Source organism: Phodopus roborovskii, unplaced genomic scaffold (genome assembly GCF_943737965.1).
Source record: "Phodopus roborovskii unplaced genomic scaffold, PHOROB, whole genome shotgun sequence".
Lineage (NCBI taxonomy): Eukaryota > Metazoa > Chordata > Mammalia > Rodentia > Cricetidae > Phodopus > Phodopus roborovskii.
In genome coordinates this window covers 21,187,129-21,210,386 of record NW_026126410.1, presented here as the reverse complement: position 1 = coordinate 21,210,386, position 23,258 = coordinate 21,187,129, and the positions used below count along the sequence as shown (strand labels likewise).

The 23,258-nt window shown below is 41.1% G+C and overlaps 2 protein-coding genes across 4 annotated transcripts in view; both read right to left on the bottom strand.

The window, feature by feature from the left end:
• Window positions 1-21,926, bottom strand: part of Nadk2 (NAD kinase 2, mitochondrial) — a 39,146-nt gene extending 17,220 nt beyond the window's left edge. For all 3 annotated transcript variants that reach the window (XM_051182525.1, XM_051182526.1, XM_051182527.1), the window contains exons 1-5: window positions 21,555-21,926; window positions 7,551-7,639; window positions 6,709-6,797; window positions 5,763-5,844; window positions 598-681 (exon numbers count right to left, since the gene is read on the bottom strand). In XM_051182525.1, the coding sequence (XP_051038482.1) occupies window positions 598-681; window positions 5,763-5,844; window positions 6,709-6,797; window positions 7,551-7,639; window positions 21,555-21,812 (602 nt within the window). In that variant the 5' untranslated portion in view covers window positions 21,813-21,926. The remainder of the gene's footprint in view (window positions 1-597; window positions 682-5,762; window positions 5,845-6,708; window positions 6,798-7,550; window positions 7,640-21,554) is intronic.
• A 282-nt stretch (window positions 21,927-22,208) lies between these two features.
• Ranbp3l (RAN binding protein 3 like) overlaps window positions 22,209-23,258 on the bottom strand; it is a 48,896-nt gene continuing 47,846 nt past the window's right edge. Inside the window, exon 16 of the mRNA XM_051182686.1 lies at window positions 22,209-22,484. Within this exon, the coding sequence (XP_051038643.1) occupies window positions 22,209-22,484 (276 nt within the window). The remainder of the gene's footprint in view (window positions 22,485-23,258) is intronic.

Here is a 23,258-nt window from a genome sequence, read left to right as displayed (position 1 = left end):
TGGCAAGTGTGAGCTCCTTATTACACCTAAGGACATAAACAATAACTCAGTAAAAGTGGGTGCTGGGAATTGAAAATGTGGTTCCCGTACTTTCAAAGCAAGCACCCACTGATCCATTTCTAGCTTGGAGAAGTATGTTTTTAAAAATCCCATCCCATTGATTAAAAAACACTTCACAGAGAAGACAAAGATATGAGGAAGTACAGCCAGGCTGGATTAAACTCACAAGCATCCATTCATTAAAAGTACAAAAATAAAATTGAATCTTCAATTTTACCAAACAGCTTGAACTATCTTTCTACCAAATGCTAAGAACATGTATTAAAAATAAGACTAAAAATCATAGTGGCAACCTCACTCTGGCTGAAGGAGTAAAATCATCATTTGCAATTATAGGCCAATTAATATCTGTCATGTTCTCTCTACTTTGCTCTACTGGAAAGAAGGTAGAAGACCTCTGTGGCTGACTCCTTGCATTTTTTACGGCTTTTGTACGGATCGGTGAAGTGCCCCGGTTTGTCTGTGTCTCCTCTTTTTGAACAGTATCAAGAGCACATATTTATTAAAGAACCAAACAAGAGAGTAAGAGCTTCCTACCTGAACTCACCACGCGAGAACTTCTGTAGGGCTTCAGGGAAGGAATGTGTGTATCGAACAGGCAGACATAAATGACCTTCAGACCTGGGAGATGTTCAGATGGTACAAAGGGTGGGAGTAAATGAGTAGAGGAGAAAAAAATCAGAGCATTACTAACTACAAAAATCAGAGACCAGTTTTTCTAAATTTCAATCCTATATTTCATTTCTCCCACAAATTGTCTATACTTTCAATAACAAAAAAAAACCCAAAAAACAAAACACTGAACAAATCATAGTCCACAATGAGCTTTAATAAAACAACTATGCCAGTATTTCCACACTGATAAAAGTAAAAACAATAGCAAAATTCTGCTACTAATCACCTTGTTAACTTATCCAGTGGTAGAGTGGGATCCTTGCCTCTTACCTCTAAATTATTTAACTATTAACATCACAATAAGTCACTTTAGAATTGTTTTCTTATTTCTAAAATTGTGACAAACATCAACCATGCAAGGTTATTCCAAAGAATCAAATTGTGAAATCAAAATGTGAAAACATGTTGAACCACTTAAGTTATCCTTAAGCAAAAGAATTAAGAAAGCTTATCCTGATATAAACTTTCACTTACTTAAAAATTATTAAAGATGAACTTCAGGGAAGTCACAGATTGATGTGGAAGACAAATTGAGTACTTGGAAAGCTGGTGGGATGGCTCTGTCATTAAGAGTTTGTATTGCTCTTGCAGAGGACCAGAGTTCAGTTCCCAGGACCATGCCACATGGCTCACAACCATCTGTAATTCTAGTTCCAGGGGACCTGACACCCTTTTCTGATTCTGATGGCCGTGAAATCACATGACTACATCCCCCACACACACATACATACACATACGCCTAATTAAAAATTCAATAAAACAGAAAATAACTGCAAGTCACAAAGTGGTAAGATTTCTGTTAAACTGCTACAGAAGATGTGACTCCTAATGATACCCAGAAATTTTCATTATCATCACTCCAAGGTGCTCTGGTCTTAAAGGATGAGTAGACCTTGCAAAAAGTCTTGATAATAAATAAATAAATTATAAATGGTAAATTAATGAGCAGAAAAAAAAAGATTTTGTAAAGTACAGTTTAGCAATTTATCTACAGAAGTCAATAACAGAACTTCATTTTTGTTGTTGTTTGATGGGGGGGGTGTTTGTTTTGTTTTTGAGACAGAGCATCACAGACTGCTTACCAAGTCTGGGTGCTGAGACTGTAAGCCTGGACCACTGGAATAACATCTGTCCTCCAGACTTAAAATTTTTATATTCATTAATTTTCCCAATGTTTACTACATTAAAAGTAGCATAGTAACTTGACAGAAAGCATCTCTTCAAGACAAGTGCAAGTCCACAGAAGGTCACACTCTCTCATGACTCCATATACTCAGACACTGGCTGGGCCCCAGGTGTTATCTGAAGGCCTAACTTGGGCTCCTACATCCACTTCCTAGATTGTAAGCTAGTGGCAGCTGTAAGCAGGAGGTCTCAGTTCCTCTGATGGGAGCCTTTCCTCACAGGGTCACTACACTGATCTCAATATCGTGGTAGCTGAGCAGTTCATGAGCTGCAACACAGAAGGTCCAACACATCACTTAGAACACGGCTTAGCATTTCCAGTGTCTCACCACCACTTCATTGGCCTCAATGATCACCCTGACTGAAAGCAGAGAGCAAGATGAGAGCCACAGAGGGGTAAATATTAGGGTACCAATGGAGGCTGACTACTGTGGCATTCAAAGGCTGTTTACCAGGCTTAGCAGAGTGAGTTTGGAAAACAGAAGAGAACAACTGAATGCTATTTTTAATTCAGATTGAGTCCATGTGAGTGAGCCATCTTGATGCCAATATTCCAGCCCAAATGAAACCCTTAAAGGCCTGCAGCCCTAGATGTGACCTCGTGCCAAGGTATTGATACAGCTTTCCCTTTTTCGCCATTTTCTATTTAAAACAACAGATTTTTAAAGAGTTCTTTGTCTTCTTGCATCCATAGGCAAATTGAAGTCCTCAAAATCTGATACGTTCATGATTTAAAGCTAGCTTTTTAAAGAAAATACAATCCAACCATAAAATTGGTCAAGTTAACAACTTCTTAACTTAATGACATAAAAACAGGTTATTAAGAATTTCTGAGACCCAAATGCACCAACACGGAAGGAATCAAAAGTTAATTACTAAACTAATGATCTTACTTTCTTAATCTCAGAGAACATTAATTCAGCAAGGTTGAAGTCCTAGGGCTGCTCTCTGAGATCAATTACATTCATTCTTCAGAAGTTTCCTGAATACAATGTACAAACCTATGCTAACATTAGAGAAGTTAGGACTCAAGGTCCTATACGCAAAAGAATTAACTGTGTAACAGCAGAGACAGGCAGGAAAGGGCAGTGAGCAGTTAGTCATGTGCTGCCTGTGAAAGGAGCTGGAGGCCACCGAGGCCTGACTAAGGAAGGACCACAGCAGTACATTTTGACGCTCCATCTTGGGGGTGGGGCGGCACCGGGAAGCTTGGCAGAAGAGCACAAAAAGGATGAAAACAGCCCAGGCCTTCTGGAGAGCTCTCTTGAGTCATCTACTATCTCATATGTCAACAGAGCCTGTGGCCAGAGCCAAAGCTAGCCTGTGTGAGTCTCCAACCAGGGTGTGAACAGATGCTCTCGTGGTTAGCATTCACACTGAGCCTTTTTGAAAGATTCTGAGCTGCTCCGAGAAGTTTAAATCCACTCATGCATTTTTTTCAACTGAAGATTATATAGTGCCTGAATATATGATAGATGAGACTAGAAAGGCAGAAAAGCAACAGATGGCAAAAGAAAAAAGAAAAGAAATGTATATATTACCTAAGGGATTTACAATGTATCTTGAAGATCATGGAGGAAATTGTAAAAGATTTTAATTAAGGAGTAACTATAATCAGACTTGCACTTTAGAAAAAGACCATGAGTTGTGTATAAAATGTCCCCCACAGGTTTCTATGTGTTACCGAAATATTTTCAACAACAGCTTATAAAGGCCTGAGCTATGGTTAGTGGTAGTGAAAAATTGTAAGACATGAACTCAACAATGTCTTCTAAACATGGCACATTCTGGACAAGGCATGCACACAATCAAGTTATTCTCTCTGGTACCGAGTGAGAGGTGTTCTAACACAAGAACTATGGAGAGTTGACAGCTTCTGGGGAAAGCAGTCAGTTTTCTATCAATGTGTGGCTCCTGGTGGGTCAACCAACTCCAGTGAATAGCCCCATGCCCAGATGTATGAGGACAGCACATACTGAAGTAAATGGGTTTTCATAAAAACAAAAACAGTGAAGTTGTTGAAGGAATCGGGAGAGGTAAGGGCTGATAGAAAGGGGTTACAGAGACTACGATAAAAACTCACAATATAACATTTTCAAAGAATTCATCTAGAAATCTTTTAAGAGGAAGAATTAAAGGCAAAATTCTTAGAATTTATTAGCAGTTTGATGAGAGGATAAGGAAGTAATCACACTCCAGCACAGGTAATGGTTCCATTAATCAGAAATGAAGCAAAAGAGAAAAGCAATGACCATTTGTAGACAGCAAGCTGCTTTTTTAATACAGTTGAAAAGCCAGTTTGCTAGAACAGGATGAAAAAAAGGAACAAAAATAACAGGAAATTAGAACAGAAAATAGGAACCAGCAGATAATGAAGTCTTGGGGTTCACTGGACCACCTATGGACCATTTTCTAAGATAAAGGATCTAAGTGCTAAAACTAAAACTAAAATAAATCCAAGGAAAAGTAGAGTGAGTTGGCCTGCTCATCACAGTTAAGACATAGATTTACTCAGTGGGATTCGGCATCACTATAAGGCTCTCAGACAGTATGAAGATTCTCTGACTGCAATGGGGGTACTAGAGATGAGGATAGAAGCAGGGGATGTTCTAGGCAAAAGGACCCAAAATACAATCTTTGAAAACAACCTTATAGAAGAGTAACAAAAGTTCCTTTAAGGAAACAGTCACAGAGGCAGAAAGAAAAGAATATTATAAACGCTACACTTAAAAGGCAGTTTCTGCTAGGTTCAGTGTCGTTGGTCTCTTAAACTGCATCAGTGCAGAAAAGACTCAAAGGTTTAGAACTGCAAAGTGAGGACACAAGCTACATTTGGGCTCAAGAAAAGGAAAAGGGGCAATAACCAAGGATGCAAAACAGCAGGAAAGGCATAGCCCTGGGTGGAGTGTGGGCCAGGAGGGATCACGAGGAAAGGGAGCCAGTGACAGGAGATCTCCTACCTTCATTTCCTGTGATTTGGGGAGGGCTCACTCAAGGGAGAACAGGATGCAGATGTGTAAAAAGCGAGCAGACCCTCCTGAGTGGTGGGATGCAGGGGTGGGGGTGGGGTAGAAGGTGAGATGAGAAGGCTAAGTAAAGAACCTGGTGAGTGACTGCCTTACCAGCAAGCCCAAGTTTCTAAGATTTTCTTTCTGGGTGATTTTTTTTGCAAGCCTAATATAGGAATGAAAAAGATGACAAATGGATCTAGAATTGAATAGGAAGATAATTATTTAAAAACATTTATGGAGCCATCAAAGAAATAAATAAACTGAAGAAAATAGAGGGGACCTGAGCACCGAATACTAAAGGGCAGATCTGTGAGGGGATAAGGCTGACATAAGGATGGAGTGTGCTCCTAGAAATGAGACTGCAGAGGTGGGGAAATCCAGCTGAATTTTATAAAGTCCACTTATGACCATGGCGCTAATAAAGTACCCATAAAGCTGGGAAAGGAAAACAAAAGCTTTCAGACTGACTGATGACAAATGTAAAAGAGAACTAACTGTAGGGAGGGTGGATAAGCATTAGTCATCCAAGGGTCTGGGCAATCAATCACTTGGTCAACTGCACCTTTTATCACTGAATTGTTTTTGGGCCATGTTATGATGTTCACAGTAGCAAGAACAAAGACGCTTACACTTTAACATCATACACTATGGTAAAATCCTTGAAGCAACAGAGCTCCACATCTTAGCTATACAGAGAAAACGAAGAATAGATTCAAAAGTGTAAGTCATCAAAAATAGGCAACACACAAAACAAAGCAGAAATAGTTATGAGTAGAATATTTAAAAATCAGCCTTACAAGCCAGACACAAAATAAACATGTTCTCACTTACCGTTCTGGATCAGTGTTGACCCCAATGACAGGTTTAAGTCTGTCCAAAACTTTACTGGCTGCCAGAAGCATCGTGCCATCACCTACCAGAGTAGGAGACACAACCAGACTTGTCTTATAAAGCAGTTTTAACATTATTTTGAAAACCAGTAGTTTTACCAACTACACCCTCCTGGCTGACTGACACAGCTTCCCCTTTCACCTACTACATCTTTGTATTGTGCTGGGCCTGTTGCACTGTGCCTGTTGTATTGTGCTATGCCTACTGTACTGCCTTGTGCCTGTTGCACTGATTCAGGATTTCAATGGTGCCAGGACTGGGGAAAAAAAATATTTACATTGGAAGGCTGTTCTACAGGCTATCCTGCACATTAGAGTGGCTGGTAGAATTTCTCAACAACCCATTAAATGACAATAATGTCACCCAATTGGGCATCATTGTTCTAATCCCAAACATGTCCTTCCCTGACCTATAAAACCAATCCAAAGATTTATGATATATTAGTGAAAACATATCTAACCATGTCCTGCTTTAATTTATTCTCTCAACAACTACTTTTAATTTAAAGCTGGATAAAAAGGCCACTAGCAGCAAACATCAAGAAAAGGTACATGCTGGTGTACTGGGGCCAAATAATAAACAACTTCAATAGACTATCACAATTGGCTCTTTATTAAGACTGCCATAAGTAAACCAAAATACACTTAACAAATCATCTTCTGAATCTGAAGATGACTTATAAATCTATATTAAAGAACACAGAGAACCTCACGCCATCAAGAAATATAAATTAACTAATATTAAGAAAAACATGCAAAGACAAAAACAAACAAAAAAGCCTGTCTTGCAGGACTTGAAGGATTCAAAATATCTGAATCCAAGCACATGGAGATAGGACTCACTGAAAGAACCCCACACCCCAGCGCCTGGTCTCCAGGGCGGTTACCTCCTGCTGCTATGACAGCATCTGCCCATCGAACGGTTTCTTCATTGTACTCCCTCCGCTTCACTAGGCGAACCTCAATCCCTTCATCCCTAGGATAAGAAGTTGCACACGTTTTCCACGGATGTCATAGCTAAGACACGAACATTATCTAAGAGACAGATTATCACCAGAAAGAGAAGCAAAAATAAAAGTAAAATCTTCGCCGTAAAAACAAATTTAAGTGTAGTTTGTAAAACTCCCTTACATAGCCAAGTAACTATGACAGATCAGAAAGCAAATGAATGAAATATCCATGTGCCTTAAAACAAATTTTAGAATCACCCCAGTAATACTGACTGATCCTGTTTCTAATGCTGAAATTTAATGTAAAAATGTGTTATATTCATTACATAAACATACATTCATTATAAAACCAAATAGCTATTGTCTAAAATTCAACAAATATTCATTGAGTGGCAGAGATTAAATGTTATTAGCGTGTTCTTAGATTCCTCTTTTATAGTCACTTAAACTTATTCAGCTACAAACTGAAGATTCTACAATGGTCACTTTTAGACACAAGCAATAGATTCATGAACACTTGTATCTACGACTCTGGTTCAAGAAACAATACTTTATACACAGAGAGTAAGTCTGCTGTGTACACAACTACTTACAGAAAAGGAACTTCTCTACTACACAGATTTACTGAAAAGCTTGACTTTTAAGAGTAAAATAAAAATTTCCTTAGAAAATGATAAAGTCATTAATATAATTTTCTGGAAATGTGGCAAATATTACTAAAACTCTAAGTACAAAATAAGATCAGAGATTCCATCTAAGACCCCATCCCACAAACTTACCGTAAGCTATCTACTATATGTTCTACATTTTTGGTGTGAATATGGTGTCGTTCAAGTAGTCCACTGTAGCTCGAGCCTTTCAATGCAAGCTATTAGAACAAAAGAAATGCTATTTTACATTGAATATTGCATATAATACAATGCCATTTAAAAGTTCTATGCAAAATAAAGATTTTAAGGGCACATTTTAATAACTTACTATGAAACCTACAAGTTCAAATTCAACTAAAGGCCAGATTTCACGAAATCATAATTTGATTTTAGTACCAAATACAGCATTAGGTTTTGTGAAATATGCAGTCAACAGTTTCCAAAAGGCACATTCTGCATGTCTATTTCAATGCCTTTACCAGATTATGCATGGCTACCTGAAGGCCAAAGACAAGCTGTCACTGTTACAGGCAGTCAACTGACCTTTGGCCGGCTTGGGTTTGCTGCTCCCTTGTGTTCCATTTGGACCCCATTTGGAATTTGCCCTGCGTCATCGAAAGAAAGGGCTGGGTAGGCCTCTGAGAAGGAGTAACTTTACATATATAGAACTCTAATCTTCAAGCATTATTCTTCCTAGTTGAGCAATATTTTATATTTATCTTACCATTAATATTATAAAGATTAGATAATCTAAAAAGTAAAATGTAAAGCATGTGTTCAATATAAAATCATAAATATATTATTATCATTACTTATTAAATTACAGAGTAAAACTAACTTCTAAAAGATAATTTAGTATGTATTTTAATTCTGGGAATGGCTGAGTCAGGTTGGCCTCAAATTTACACTTTTTTCTCAGCCTCCCAAGTATTTGTATTAGCAGCATATACCACCATGCCTGGCTTAAAAGACTATTTATTTATTTATTTATTGACAAATGTATTTTGCTTTTGCAAAATCACAAATATAACCCTAATGTGAATAGCAATTTTAAGTAAAATAAGGCCAAGTATATGATTATGTTATTTCTTAGGAATGATTACTGCTAATATTTTGATGCCTACCTTCCCAGCTTTTTCTTTACAAATACTGGGTTAAGAGTTCTTTAACGTATTTTTTTTTCCACTTCTACAATTTAAAGAGAACTGTATAGGTTCCAAAAGAAAGAGTGAAGGGAAACATTTGGTTATTGTGAAAATCAATAAATGGATGCTAAATTACATCAGACAGACATACAAATAGAAATGTGGTTCAACAAAACCATTGAGTTCAGGCCAAATCAGCAGCAACCACAGTGGTAACTAGAAAACCCTTCACTGACCTAAACCAAATGAACTCAAATCAAGTTTGTTTCTGGTTAAGGACAAGCACAGCATTCACCTTTAGATTACTGTCCCTCACTACTCAGACCTAAACCTTCATATCAACCACCTTGGACAAAGTATTAACCAAAAGCCTTTCTTCTCTATGATACCCTTCTCGTGACTTTAAAAGAAATCTGTATGTTTATACTAAGGATTCCCAATTGCTATCCAAAGCTCTAAAGAGTTTGGACCTAGCACAAATTGGCCCATGTGCCTACTTTAGATGGCTAACAACCATCTTTTAATATTCAATACCAAGCCCTTTATTTTCTACTCTACTCAAGGCTGGAGTTACACTTGAGACCACCTCTTCCCTTATTCCCATATCCAGTTACTAAGTCACAGGCGCCATCAATGCACATCTTTACACGTGTCACCACCACAATTGGGACAACTGCACATGCCTCCTCAGGTCCTAGGCCACGACACCCACTCACTTTAACACAGGGTGATCAACTGTGAGCACCCTCATAACTCTGTCACCACTCTTTTCTTTGTACTTGCTAGAATGCGCTCCCTCCTGCAGCCCAATCCTGGCTCTTCCAGACCTTCAAGTACATGGACAGCCTAACCACTAACACAGCCAAGGCCCTGAGCATGTCGCCACTCACAACGCAAAACCAAAACACTCTTTTGGAATGGAGCCGATCACTCTATCCCAAAGTCTGTTAGTTCCATCTATTGAATTTGCTACAGCTAAAATTATTTATTTTATTTAAAACATTAAAAAAAAAAACTGTTCATGCCCCCTTACTAGAATATAATTAACATAAAAGCAGTGATCTTTTCTTATTCACTAGTATGCATCAGGACTTGGTTACTTGGTAAGTTATTTGTTGAGTGAATTTATTCATTCATTCCCTCGTTGGCTGGGTGATGGCTGCTGGGATGCATGTCTCAGAAAAGCAACAAGAATGCATAAACAGATGTCAAGAATGACAACTTGAGTGACAGCTTGCTTACAAAGCTGGCCTTGCAGACAATCTCTACCTGGTCAAGACTGAGGAGAGGCCAAGACGTGGAGGGAGGGGGAGAATATATTGTTTTGTCATAGTAACACCACACATAATTTCACTTTAGGAGTGGACACTTCACAAAGCTAGAAATTAAGATTTTAAAAATGTAATGTATGCAAGTATTTGAGTACTCGGATACTGATTCTTTAAATATTAGTTGAGCTCAATCAAATTTATTAAATGGAGACTACAAATAGCCTAGGGTGATGGCAAACATTTTGACTGTACAATAAATCTTTCAGAACTGTGTCATCAAATTTATCATTTCTCACTTGCAGAAATAAAACTTAAGGATGGCTGGCCCTCAGACTTCAACAACCTGCCAAACATTGTATCTTCTGTTCCAACTTTTGGTGGGACTGTAAGAACATACACTCTGGAACAAGAGACATAAACAAGCTAAGATACTTCTGCTCTTACTTCCTGGTTCTCAGCAAGCTGCAGGAAATTAAGCTAAAGATTATCAGTGGAGCAGAAATGTCTTTATCTCATATTTCTCCTTGTGAGAAAACTCTAAGAGTCAACATTCACCTGGAGAAGTATTTTACCACACTAGCTGGTGGAATAGCTGGAGGAGTAGCTCAAGGAGAAGCTGGAGTAGTAATTGGTGGAGTAGCTAGGGGAGTAGCTGGAGGAGTAGCTGGGCTCATTACCAAGAACTAAGCAGATAAATGTCAAAACAGTGCAGGAAACACTTTAGAAACATCAACTAGAATATTCTGAACCACCATGTAAATAGCACTCATGCTAGCGTAAAACACAAAGTATGTCCCTGAAAATAATGTAGCTTCAAACACCTAGAAATTCACCTTCATCAGAAAAATATCAAGTATAAATGAATTCCTGTAAAATTAAAAAGTTAGAGAAATTTAGGATACATTCTCAACTTCGCAATATTTCATATTACACATTCAGAAACATTCGTTTATAATATTTTTCAAAAAAGTCTGTATTGTTTCCAATAAAGAAATAAAGCACACACCTTTAATCCCAGAACTTAGGAGGCAGAGACAGGCAGTTCTCTGTGAGTTCGAAGCCAGCCTGGTCTACAGAGCTAGTTTCAGGACAGGCTCCAAAGCAGTACAGAGAAACCCTGTCTCGAAAAACCAAAAATCAATAAATAAATGATTATTCAAGTGGGAAAAGTAGACAAATGTAATAAAATAAACAAATCTATAGACAGAATATCTCATTATAAGTGATAGTTTCTCTACAAAAAAAAAAAAAAAATCACCAAACCACAACCTCTTTTCTCACCAATGTGATGTTAACACATTGTTAACACATGCAGAAATATGAAAGAATGGAAACTAAGAACAAATCTACAGATCCCACAGGTGCCCCTTCCCTTCATGGAAGCTGCCTTGACCAGTATTCATTTTGTTCACTCTGTTTATGTCTTCCCTGTATGATGGTGTCAGCAGGGCTCCATCCCCGGTTCTCTTCTCAGCTCTGCCTTCATTTCCCTAAGTTGTCTCCAACCCAGGACCTGGCCTCCCAAGCGAGTTAGTGACTGACACCTGTCCCATCAGCTCTACCTTCTTTTGATTCATGGACTCTACTTTTCCAATGTCTTCCTTTGCCCCCTACCCAGTTCTAGTTCTCGCCCCAAAATATCGTAACAACTGCTTAGTTCCATTCTCATATGTGCTCTGGGAGTCACACACCTATCAATAAAGACATCATTTCTTCAGTTAGCTGAATAAACCCAGCCTCCACCCTCGAATCTCTCACAGTCTATCTCCACAGCCAGTCAGCCAGCATATACATTGCTGTGCATACACTTTTTCCACACTGTGTCATCAACTTCCACACTGCCATCTTCAGCTCTGGACCACATCAACTTTACAGAGATGAATGGAAAAGTTTGCCTCTGGATTTTCTAAACTAATCCCTTAAAAGTCTGATAAACTCCAATCCCAAACCTAATCAAGACCAGAGAGGTCATCTTCATCCTAGTCCCTAAGCACTCAAATACAATCAAAACCTCATCCTCCTCACTTGCTCCACTCCTATGAAGACAGACAGGCCAATGACTGCATTCTACTGCTGAAGAGTCCAAAGCATTAGCAGAGGATGCTAACTAACACTTAGCATTACAGCATCTGTGCATTAGCGCAGGATGCTAACAGCATCACAATTAGCATCCGTCTATCTCACCATGCTTTGATAGTTGAGCACTGACCATGCCCTTGCTATACATTATAGTCAGATAGAATAACCAGTGTTTCAATTAAACAGAAAGTAAAATATATTCTATCAAATGGGGTTAAACTGTCTTCTGCCGCATTTTATTCCAATTAGTACTGAATCACAATGTAAAGCTTTTGACTGAATCACAAAGCCTGGTTCTCTTGGCTAAGAGATGAACTCCATTCTTTGTTCTCTTCACACATGTAAACTCTTTCATCCTTCAACATTTTGTAACATCCTAAAAATACAAGGTATCATTTTACTCTTACCATACTGGTAAAAATGTCAAAGCTGCTGCTGATAATTTGTACATTGGAGAATTCATTCAATGCTAGTGAAGAACTTGTTTTTTACTTAGAAATGTCCTTAACAGTATGAAAACTGGAGCTAGTAAGATGGCTAAACAAGCAAAGAGACCTATCACTCAAGCCTGATGATTTGAGTTTCATCTCTGGAACCCTGAAAAGGAAGCGGGGGAAAGCCAACTCCACAAAGTTGTTTTCGGGCCCCCACCTATTTGCTGTGGCCTGGGCACTCCCACTAGCCATGTATGCACAGACACATACATACAATAATAATCACACTTTTAAAGGTTAAACAGAATAACTGCAAACAATCTGTGATTATGCCCAAAGAGGAATACTACATATCAATTACTACATAGTGAATTCATGTGTGTCAAGATAAATAACTTTTTAAAAACAATAGTAGATAAGTGCAAATTTGTAAAGACAAGGCACATATTCTAAAGCCTCATCGTTACTGTAACTTTTTAAAGATCTATAAAACTTTGTATCAATTTGTGGAGTCATATCAGTATAAAACCATCTGCATAATGGCACGTGCCTAACACCTTCAAACAAATAGAGATAACCCTTGGAACGGTGGGAGGAGAAGAGACTAACTAGATGGATGGGACTATACTTCTAATCGTCATCATTCTCAAAAACAAACAAACAAACAAACAAAAAGCCCATCTAAGCAAGGCAGCAAGAGCTCATTTGGGAAAGTACTTGATACACTAGCATGAGGACCTGACTCAGTCCCAAGCACCTCACTTAGGATCCCAGAGCTGCAGGGTACACACTGAGGACCTCTGGGGCTTACCACCATCCAGTATATCCTAATTGGTAAGCTCCAAGGCAATAACAGATGTCCTCTGAGAAGGATCTACAAAGTGTTTCCTGAGGTTAATCCACACATTAATCTGGTCTGACTCCTCATGGGAGCAGGAGACACAAGAGCACATCCATTTTAAAAGTTCTAAAGCAAATAAGGAAAAATTGTATCTGCTAAATCTAGGTAGTTAAATACACAGGTATCTTGTACAGTGAAACTTTTCTACAGGCGTGAAGTATTTTATAAATGAAAATCACTAAACACATCACTAAAACATTTTATTTAAAAGTTGTAAAAGAAAAAGAAAAAAAATCAAGGGTCTCTCCCCTCCTTTATCTCTATACTTCCTAATTATCCCCCTCCCTTTTCTGTACACTCATGAACCACTTTATCTACTGAATTAGAATACCATGAAATATCTCCCAACACTGGAAACTATTCTTTGGTTCCCAGTTCAGTACATGTCCGGGTAAATAGCAACTTAACAAACAAATTTAGTCAGGCTGGTGGAGTGGCTCAGGGCGAAGGCAGCTGACTACCTGAAGACCTGAGGTTGACACCCTGGACCCACAAAAAGGAAGAAGAGAACAACCTCTCCCAATTGTCCTCAGCCCTCCAGACCTGTGCCACCCCACTAAGAAAATAATATATGCAGTAAATTAAAAAAAAGAAAAAAACGTAATGAGAAAACAAATTTAGTCAACTAAAATCCTTTCTGGATGCTGGTGACAGTGAATAGTTACACTGCAGCAAGTTTTTATTTAGACAGTGGTTACACTTTTATTTATTTCAAATGTGCCATCAATGCATGGAGCTAGAAGACAGCTTGAGGAAGCCAGTTCTCTTCTTCCACTCTGTGTACCCTGGATGTCACACTCCACACCTCAGTCTGGCTTTACCCAGGGAGCCATCTTGGAAGTCCCAGCTAGTGTTTATAATATAGACTTAAGTTATATTCTCTATTACAAACATGTTTCATGAAAACGGCTACCTTCAGAACTATAGCTACCTCAAAGCAATTACAAAAAAAAAAAAAGAAAGGAAAGGAAGAAAGAAAAGGGAAGGAGGGAGGGAAAGAATCCCTTCTCCATGTATCTAGAGAATGTTGCTTAAGAGCAGAGCACCACCTAGCAAGAGCAAGACCCTGGGTTTGATGCCAGCAGTGTAAAATTAACTACCACTTCACAATGTTAAATACAATACCTGTTTAGCTCACCTCAATGATCTTAGAAAAGCAGCCTGCTAGGGCTGGAGAGATGGCTCAGTGGTTATGAGCACTGGCTGTTCTTCAAGAGGACCCAGTTCAATTCCCAGTACCCACATGGCAACTCACAACTGTCTATAACTCAGTTCCAGGGGATCTGGCAGCCTCACACAGACAAAACACCAACACACATGAAATAATAAATCAATCTTTACAAGAAGAAAAGAAAGGAAAGAAAACCAACGCCACTTCAAGTATAAAACTTTCAGTTGGATGACAATGCAAATGTGTTGCAAAAATATTGGTCTAATTTCCTACATGATGAATAGCTAGTGCTGTGTTATAAAGAAAAAACAAAATATCTCTAAGGCATGAAATAACTGCCACAATGGCTGGTATTTGGAATTATGTGTTTCTGTTATATATGAGTAAATGTGAAATAAAGTCAACTTGAACTTCTCTGGTTAAGACATAGACATGCATCAGTGAGCAAACACACGAATCGATGTAGACCTTCCCAGAGTCCAGCTCACAGGAAAAGTGAGCGGGACTTAGGAAGCAAAGCTACAGACACTTGTATGGTTGGGCACACACTTGAAGTTAAGGTTTCTCCAGGTAATGCTGGTCACAGTGAAGACAAAAACAACAACAACAAACCCAAACAGGGCATTTCAGCTACTGTGACATTCAATCTTTCTCTTTTTGAAAACTCAGTGACAATCTTATTTCAGTTTAAAAGAAAACCCACAGGGCAGCCAAGCTGCAAATCCTGGCAGCTGCCCAGAGGAGAAAGCTGGAGAAGAAAAGAGGAAAGTACACCCACCGTTTGCTTGTCCTTTTTGTTTCCTGAATGCAAGTATTTATGGAATAGGGTATACTTTTAGCCTTTATTTTCCAAATCATGTCCCACAGAGCTTAAAGTCTTTTTCCTGTCAAAACAATAAAAATCATCCTTTGTTTACTTAGTTTCTCAAACATTTTAAGCCTGAAACCTCTTTAAAGAGGCCGTGCTGGCAATCTCTGCCTTACCAACTAACCTGGAATACTGCCAGATGGCGATAAGGCCCAGGATGTGAAAAAGCTGGAGCCAGCCTTTGGGAGAAAAAACTGAAAGCTGTTCCAAAGGACAGCACTTCCCCTTGATCTCAATGGGGGTTGGAGGGTAGGGAGACTGATGAGAAGACAGATCATCTGTCCCTAAATAAATGACAGTCTATAGAAGAAATTATCACAGACTAGTATTTTTCATCGTGTCTTCATCGTGACCATGACCTTGGTTGGCAGAAACATAGCAAATATCAAGGACGTCTGAAAGGGTCTGAACCTGACCTCAAAGGGTGAACAGGAATTGGAAGACAGAGAAAAACATTAAACAAAGTGGGCTGCAAAGGTAAAGACAACAACAGATGCAGATGAAGTTGGCAAACATGCAAACTTTAGATAAGCCATATATGAAAAGGTTAGGTAGGTATTCTCATACACCCCTAGGAAATAACTAACATGGTGTGTTGTTTCCTGGTTGTCATGACAAAGAAAGCATGACTTAAGGAAGAAAGGAAGGAAGGAAGGAAGAAAGGAAGGGATGGCTTATTTCAGATGGAGGTTTAAAGGGATGCAGTGCAATCTAGCAGGATGGACATGGCGGCCAGAGTGTAAGTTGCTGCTCACCTTGGGTCACCATCAAGAAGCAGTAAGAGATGAATGCTGATGCTGGGTTCAGTTTCTACTTTTCCCTTTTTATTCAATCTGGTACATTAGTTCATGGCATGAACATTCCTCTGCTAATCAACTCTGAACATCCTCATAGGCCCACTCAGAAAAGAGTATCCTGGGTAACTGTAATCCCAGTCAGGATAACAATAGAGACAGCCATCATTTAAAATACTGAGAGGCAATGTGAGAGACCTATTAAAAGTTTATACGCACATGCCTTTTGATTCACTCTATTCTTTGGTATTTGTACTAGAACTTCATTCTCATATACATCAAAAATAGATGGCTATTGCAGTAGGTATATCTGATAGAAAATTAAACCAATCTCAACGAGACACGTGCACAAAATGGAACGATATGTATGTGCTATTAAACAACAGAATGTGAACATTCTGTGTGAGAATCTGCATAAATACTGCTTCACTAAAGAATAATTTATGTTATCAATGAGCAAAATGGGATGGAGTACAGAAAAAGAAGCCCCCTTATCCCTAACACCTGTGGTGGGTAAGGGAGCTGACCCTCCCCCCTTACCAGCTGCAACACTCCCCTGTGCAGCACAGTAGAGTTGACCCTATTGGCAGAGGTGTGGGAGAGCCAGCCCCAAAGTTGTAAGTTGGGAGAGCTGTCCCCATTACTCATCTGTCTTATGAAGGTTGAGGCAGGAGAGAGATACCCTCTCACACCCTATCAACAGCTGAGGCAGGTAAGACAGCTGGCCCTGAGGTCATAAGAGCAGGAGAGCTGCCCCTGACCCCCCTCACCCACCCAGCTACAACACTCAGGAGTACAGGCTCTGCACCTCGCCCAGGGCAGCACAATAGAGGCAATCCTGTCGGTGGAGCTGTGAGTGAGCCAGCCCCAAAGTTGTAAGCATGAGAGAGCTATCCCCATTATTCATCTGTCATGCGGCAGCATGAGGGGAGAGACCGGCCATGGATGCCTGAGGCAGATGGGAGAGCTGTTCCCATGACTCCCCTGTCATATGGTGGCAGGAGAGGTGGAGGGCCAGGTGGGAGAGCTGGCCCTCAAGATGTAGGTGTAGGAGAGCTGACCCTCAGGCTGTGAATCAGAAGAACTGACCCCACATCTTACTCATGGCTGAAAAGGGTGAACTAACCAGGACAGTGCTGGAGAAGTCGCCATGGTGGTGAAGATGGGGAGAGCTGATGGGCTGACCAACCCTGCAACTACCCAGGTCCAGACCAGGGTTAAGTGTTGGCCCACTGCTGGAGCATGGTAGGGGAAGGTCATTCTGTGGACACGGGGTTACAGGATCCCCATGACACAGGGCACCAACAGAATGTCCAGAACAGTCCCTGTGAGAGCCCAGTGTTGACAATGGAGCACAGCATAGATCAGAGGCTTCGAACCAAACCAATGATTTTTTGCAGTGAACCCATGTGTGGATAAAGGGGTTCACTGTGTGACTCACTGGGTTACACTGCAGATGTCATGACAAGATTTTCCCTTTCTTCCTTTTCTTTTCCATCTTCTTTCATCTCAAATTTTATCTTGTTTTATTTTGGGGGGCATGAGGTTGCAAGAACAGAGGACAGATGAGAGGGGATGGGATGTGTGGGATCAGGATGCATGATGTGAAAGACACAAAGAATAAATGTTTAAAAGAGAGAAAGAAAAAGAAAAGCACTTCACTGTACTTACTCATACACAGAGGTTGTTTCCAAAAGGAAACACAAGAAAGGGACGAACAAGTTACTTGCAGGGGCCAAAACTGAATACAAAGTAATGAGAAGGAAATGGCTCATTATGCAGCATTGCTTTACATTTAGGTTTTGGTCTGTTTGTTTGTTTGCTTGTTTGGTTTTTGTTTTGTTTTGTTAAGAAAGACCTTTGTGTCTTTTTTGTTATTTTCCCCCCCTGGGGCTGAGGACTGAACCCAGGGCAAGTACTCTACCACTGAGCTAAATCCCCAAACCCCTACATTTAGTTTTAATGTACTGCCGATCCATAAATAGTTCAAATTAAAGCATCACATCTAATGAAAATTAAAATTAAGATTGCCAAACATGATGTTCTAGAAATAACAAGCAGTGAAATCCAAGAAGACAGGTGTCCCCATCTACAACGAAATTACTGAAACACAGTATACTCTGGGAACCACTTGAAAACACAGGACACTGGTTTAAATAACAAAAATGTAGATCTCTGGAATTCATCCATAGTAATTTGAGGCATTTGAGGCATATGGTACAGAGAAGCCAAGTGTAGGAATCCTCTACACTGCATCAGATGGTGAGGGATGGCTCAGGAATCTACTTTGCTAGGTTCCCTGGGTGATGGATGGAGGGAGCCTAGAGTACTGACAAGCAGAGGAGCCAAGCGACCAGATGTTCACCCTTAGATAGACAGCTCTGGTGTCTGTGGCTAGATGATCTGACAGCAACAAGGTTCAGTTAGGAGGCCCTGACAGCACCCAAGACCACAATCTTTAATGTGCTAACTCCTTACACGGCTGACTGTAGAAAAGAAAAATCTGCCCAAGACCTACTACAACCTAAGGCATCCACTTTTTTTTCCCCCAAACAAAAGGAAACAAAAGCAAGGCATTATATCTTCACCTAAGAACCAGCTATGAAAAGACTAAGCAGAAATTATTTAGCCCAACAGATGTGCCATTAAGTGAACTTATTTTATCCTAGTGTATCTAAAAACAGAAGCCATTAGAGATGGCCCCTCTGAGATTACAACAGAGTAAGAGAAAGTAAAGCGAAAACTGCTCATTTCTTATTTGATTTGTACAATTAAGTATTTTAAATAAAACCTTCTCTTTGGCTGACAAAGTGTGGCTTTGGCAAGAATATCCTTGCCAAATCAGTTTTGTTTCATCTAAAGTCTAATATGTGACTGCCAAGATGTCTGATTAATAAAAGCTCCACCTCTGCCACCAGCTTATGTCACAAACACACCCCAATAGTGGTTTATGACTTTGCAAGATCATGGGTCTTGGAATGAAAATCCTTAACTAAAAGTCTTCCATTCCCAAGATAAGTCATTAATCAAACACTAGGAAGAAAGGCAGGATTGAAATAATGCAATACTACCAGGAAGATCAATTCAAAGCCAAACCTTTGCCCCAAGCTGAAGGATATAATCCTATTCTTGTACAAGCTTCATCAATTAAAAAAATACCTCATGTAATTCTTTACCTTTCTACAAAGTCATAAACCAGAGGCTTTGGGACAAAAACTACATGGACACTCTGACTAACATCAACTATGTGGATTTTTACAAGTACCCTAAATAGAGAACAATTTTGCATGCATGCACATTCACACATTCACACACACACACACACACAAAAGAGAATAGTTTCATACAAAATCATGTTACCATGATGTTCCAACACAGCAGCCATAGTAACAGTGTCATGAAATAAGCAATTGGTCATTTTCTTTTGTAACTAATTCATGCACCTTAGTTGAGTTTTACTCAAACAATATAACAAAAAAAAAACAAACAAACAAAAAAAAAAAACATAAAATTCTTTCCATTCCTACCTTCTACAGAATATCATTGTAGAAGAATGTCACACAGCCAGGTATCCCTTACTGGTTCTTATTCAGGCTACACCTAATGCAATTTCAGTGCAAATACGGCTTTAACATCCATGCAAAATCAACTCCTGTCAGTAAGGAAGAAATTCAATAAAATTACAGCAACAAAACCTATTCTGGCTCTGTGGCTAGGTCATTACAAAACTCCACTGTACAGCCCACAGTTATACTCCAATGCTTTCTTTTCCTAGTAGCATCAGCCAGTGACAAATACCACTCACTCAAAGAGGAAATTTAAGTTTTCAATGACGTTGATTATCAATACATTTTAAGGTTTTATTAGTAGTGATCTAGTTCAAAGATACAAGAGTTAATCTCAATTCAGATTTCCAGAGTCCTTGAAATAATTTCATAAAACCAGCTGCAGAAAGGGCCTTGGGAGCTACTTAGCCCAACCTATCAGGAACTAGGTGAATGAACTTACAAAAGCTAACACTATAGTACAAATGTTTTATTTCACTGAGGACATCTAGAGAAGTTAAAAAAAGCAAAGTCAGTCATGCAGAACCAGGGAGCAAGTGCCTTGAGCTCCACCCTCTGTATTGGAGACTTGAGAGTAAGTACCAGTTCACTTTTGTTTATTTCTTGAGTCCAGAGAGTCTTAGATAAAATTGTGTGTGGCTAGTAAGCATACATGGTATTTCACAATTTCTAAAAGGTGAACCTTACAAGGTTGGGCATATAACCAAAAGGACACACCTCTTTTTCCAAAATAGAAACAGTGTACTTCCATCTGGCCAACAATCTCCCACCTCCTTGCATTCACTTCTGGCAATTGTACAAACTACCCCAGTCAAACTGCTGATACTCTCTGACACTGCAAATGTTTTCTATAAATACTTTCAAACACTTGGGGGAAAGAGAAAATAAATTTGCACACTGACTTCTACCAAGTGGTCCTTCAATTTCCCAAACAGGAGAGACAAGATGCTAAGGCAAGATTTACAATGTGTTTCTCCTGTCTCCCAAAAAATGATATTACAAAGCATCATCGGATTTTAATAGGCAGCCTACCTATTCTTGTACATAATTAGATAACTAACGGTTATACACAATTAAGTCTAAAGCCTTCAAGTGCCTGTAATCAACAAGTACGGGTATTCAAATGTATTCAATGTTTTTTTTTCTAGAATCCAGAAAACTTACCTAGAATCTAGATAAATTATTAACAGCCAATTTTCCTAAAGCACAAAAATCAAAATTTTCAAAAATGGGAAAGCTCAAACTCTGGGTTCAATCCCTTCCACACCTGGCAAGGCTATTAGTAAATACACCAAATACAGTGTTTCGCGGAGGCAATGTTACTTCAGAGTCACAGGCTCTTCCTTTCTCCCATTATCCTTGCTTACTTGTCCCTTGTCTGACCTTCCTACACAAAAACACATCTCAGGTCAATTTTCCTGCCTCGCTGACCCGGGCGCTTTTCAAGTGGCCAGAGACCCTGGACCAGCGACCACATGCCAGCAGGGCTTTCCCTGGCCAGGCCTCGGTCCCGAGCATCAAGGGGGGTGTGTCCGTGGCACCTCGGCCCTCTCTCGGCCGCCAGCAGCCGCGCACCGGAATTCTTTTTCCTACGGGCGGCTGCGGAGAAGTCCCCAAGGCGAACAACCATGAGGACACCGATTCACCTTCTCAGCGATCGGAGTCTGTGCCCCCGGGGCCCGGGCGAGGACACGAGGGCACACGTGGCTTCCCAAGTCCCGGCCCCAGGGGCCCCTCCAAGGAGGGCTCGGGACGCCAGTCTCCACGCTCGAGGGGAGGCCCACAGGCAATCGGAGGGAGGTCGTCGAGCTTTGCGGGCGCCCTAGGTCCCGCGGGGCTCCGCCGCACCCCACCCTTCATCCTCCACCCCCACCCCCATACCGGCCGTCCCCGCCAGGACCCACCAGCTGCTTCAGGTCCTCCTCCGAGAGCTCCGCGTAGCGGTACCGCTGCTGCTCGAACTCGTAGCGGGTAGTTTTCGCCACCACCACCACCCGCGAAGGGCGGAAGCCGCCGTCGGCGCGGCTACCACGGCTCGCCAGCTCGCGCGGCTGCCCGTGCCCCAGGTGCCGCCGGCCGTCCGCGCCCGAGCCCCGCAGAGCCGCCCGGCCTCCCGCCACGCGCCGGCAGCTGCCCAGCAAGAAGCCCCGGTAGCAAGTCATGGTCTGCGGGGCTGCCGCTGCAGGCTCGCACTCCCCGACGCCCGCACCGCGCCGGGCGCGCAGAGGTTAAGTGCGGGGACGTGCGTGGAACGCGCCACTAGGGGAGACGTGCCCGGACGCTCGCCAAGGCGTGGAGCCCCCGAGACGAACGGAGGGTGGGGGCGAGGGGGCGGGGACCGGGGCTGGCCTACGGGTGGTGGGTTTTATTTGTTTGTTTATCCGTTTCCTCCCTGCGCCTGCGCACTGGCCCCGAGGCCCGGCCCCACCTCCCTCTCCACCCTGCAGTCCGCCCTGCGCCCGCCCCCAAGCTAGCTCCGACAGCCTATCAGAGTTCGGGGAGGTTTGGGAGCCCGAAGGGGTGCAGGGATTGGTTGAGGCTGGGAAAGGGCAGGAATTCTATTCGGCGTTTGAGCTGCCCGAAGAAATCCAGCTGGAACCGGTCTGAAGCGGCTTGGGGGTGCGGGTGGAGTTTTGAGCTTCTGGCGGGAAAGCTAGGTCCCTGAGCATCTTCACCTCGGAGCCTTCATTATTGCCTGGCTTTCTGGTCCTGGGCTTGTCTTGGGTGAATTTTATCCAGTGTCTGCAGGCTAGCTGCGGTAAGAGGTGGGGACACCGACCTTGCACCAGGAGGTGTAGTTTTCGGGGCTTAATGCCAAGTGAAGATGTAGAGCCCTTTATTAGAGAGGAATTACAGATAGCGAGAAGGATCCAGAACATTAACACGAGCTCAGATATCTAAGCTCCTTCTGACCGCCAAAGACCACCAGCCTAGAGAGACAATCCTGTCAGTGAGAAATGTCGAGGATCATGAGGGAAGGAACGAGTCTTGCCTAGTGCTGCGTGTTCCTGTACACAGGAAGAAGATAAAAGATTGGAACACTGAGTAGGCCAGACTGAAGGGTTAAAATGTTCGCACTTTGCACTTTATCCTGTAGGCGGCCCACAAAGAAGCAAGTTCAAAGCATGTTTGATGATTATTGATCTAGCTTTGGAATGTTGGGTAGCCTTGGAAGCCAAGCCCAGAGACTGTCAGAGCCTGTGGGTACAGTTACGCAACCATAGAGATCTAGGCTGATGAAAAAAAAAAAAAAAACAAACAAAAAAAAAAAAAAAAAAAAAAAAACACTGCTAATAGACGGCAAAGTTATTCTGAAGGAAAAATCTTAAGACAGTGCACATCCTAGTATGGCATCTGCCTCTGAGGTGTCAATCCTTACTTTGGATTCTTCTGCCTTTCCCAAAGCATTGCTTCCTTGGATGAATCTTGAATTCTCTCTCCCTGCTGGATTTTCCACTGAAGTTCTCATACATAGCCATGTCGATAGCCTTGTCGATGAAATTGAAAGACCCTTCCAAGCCCCCTGTTATTTACTTGTCTCCTTTCTCCCCTTTACATAAAGATACTATCAGTCATCGATGCAGATGCATTCAGGCTACCAACCTTTT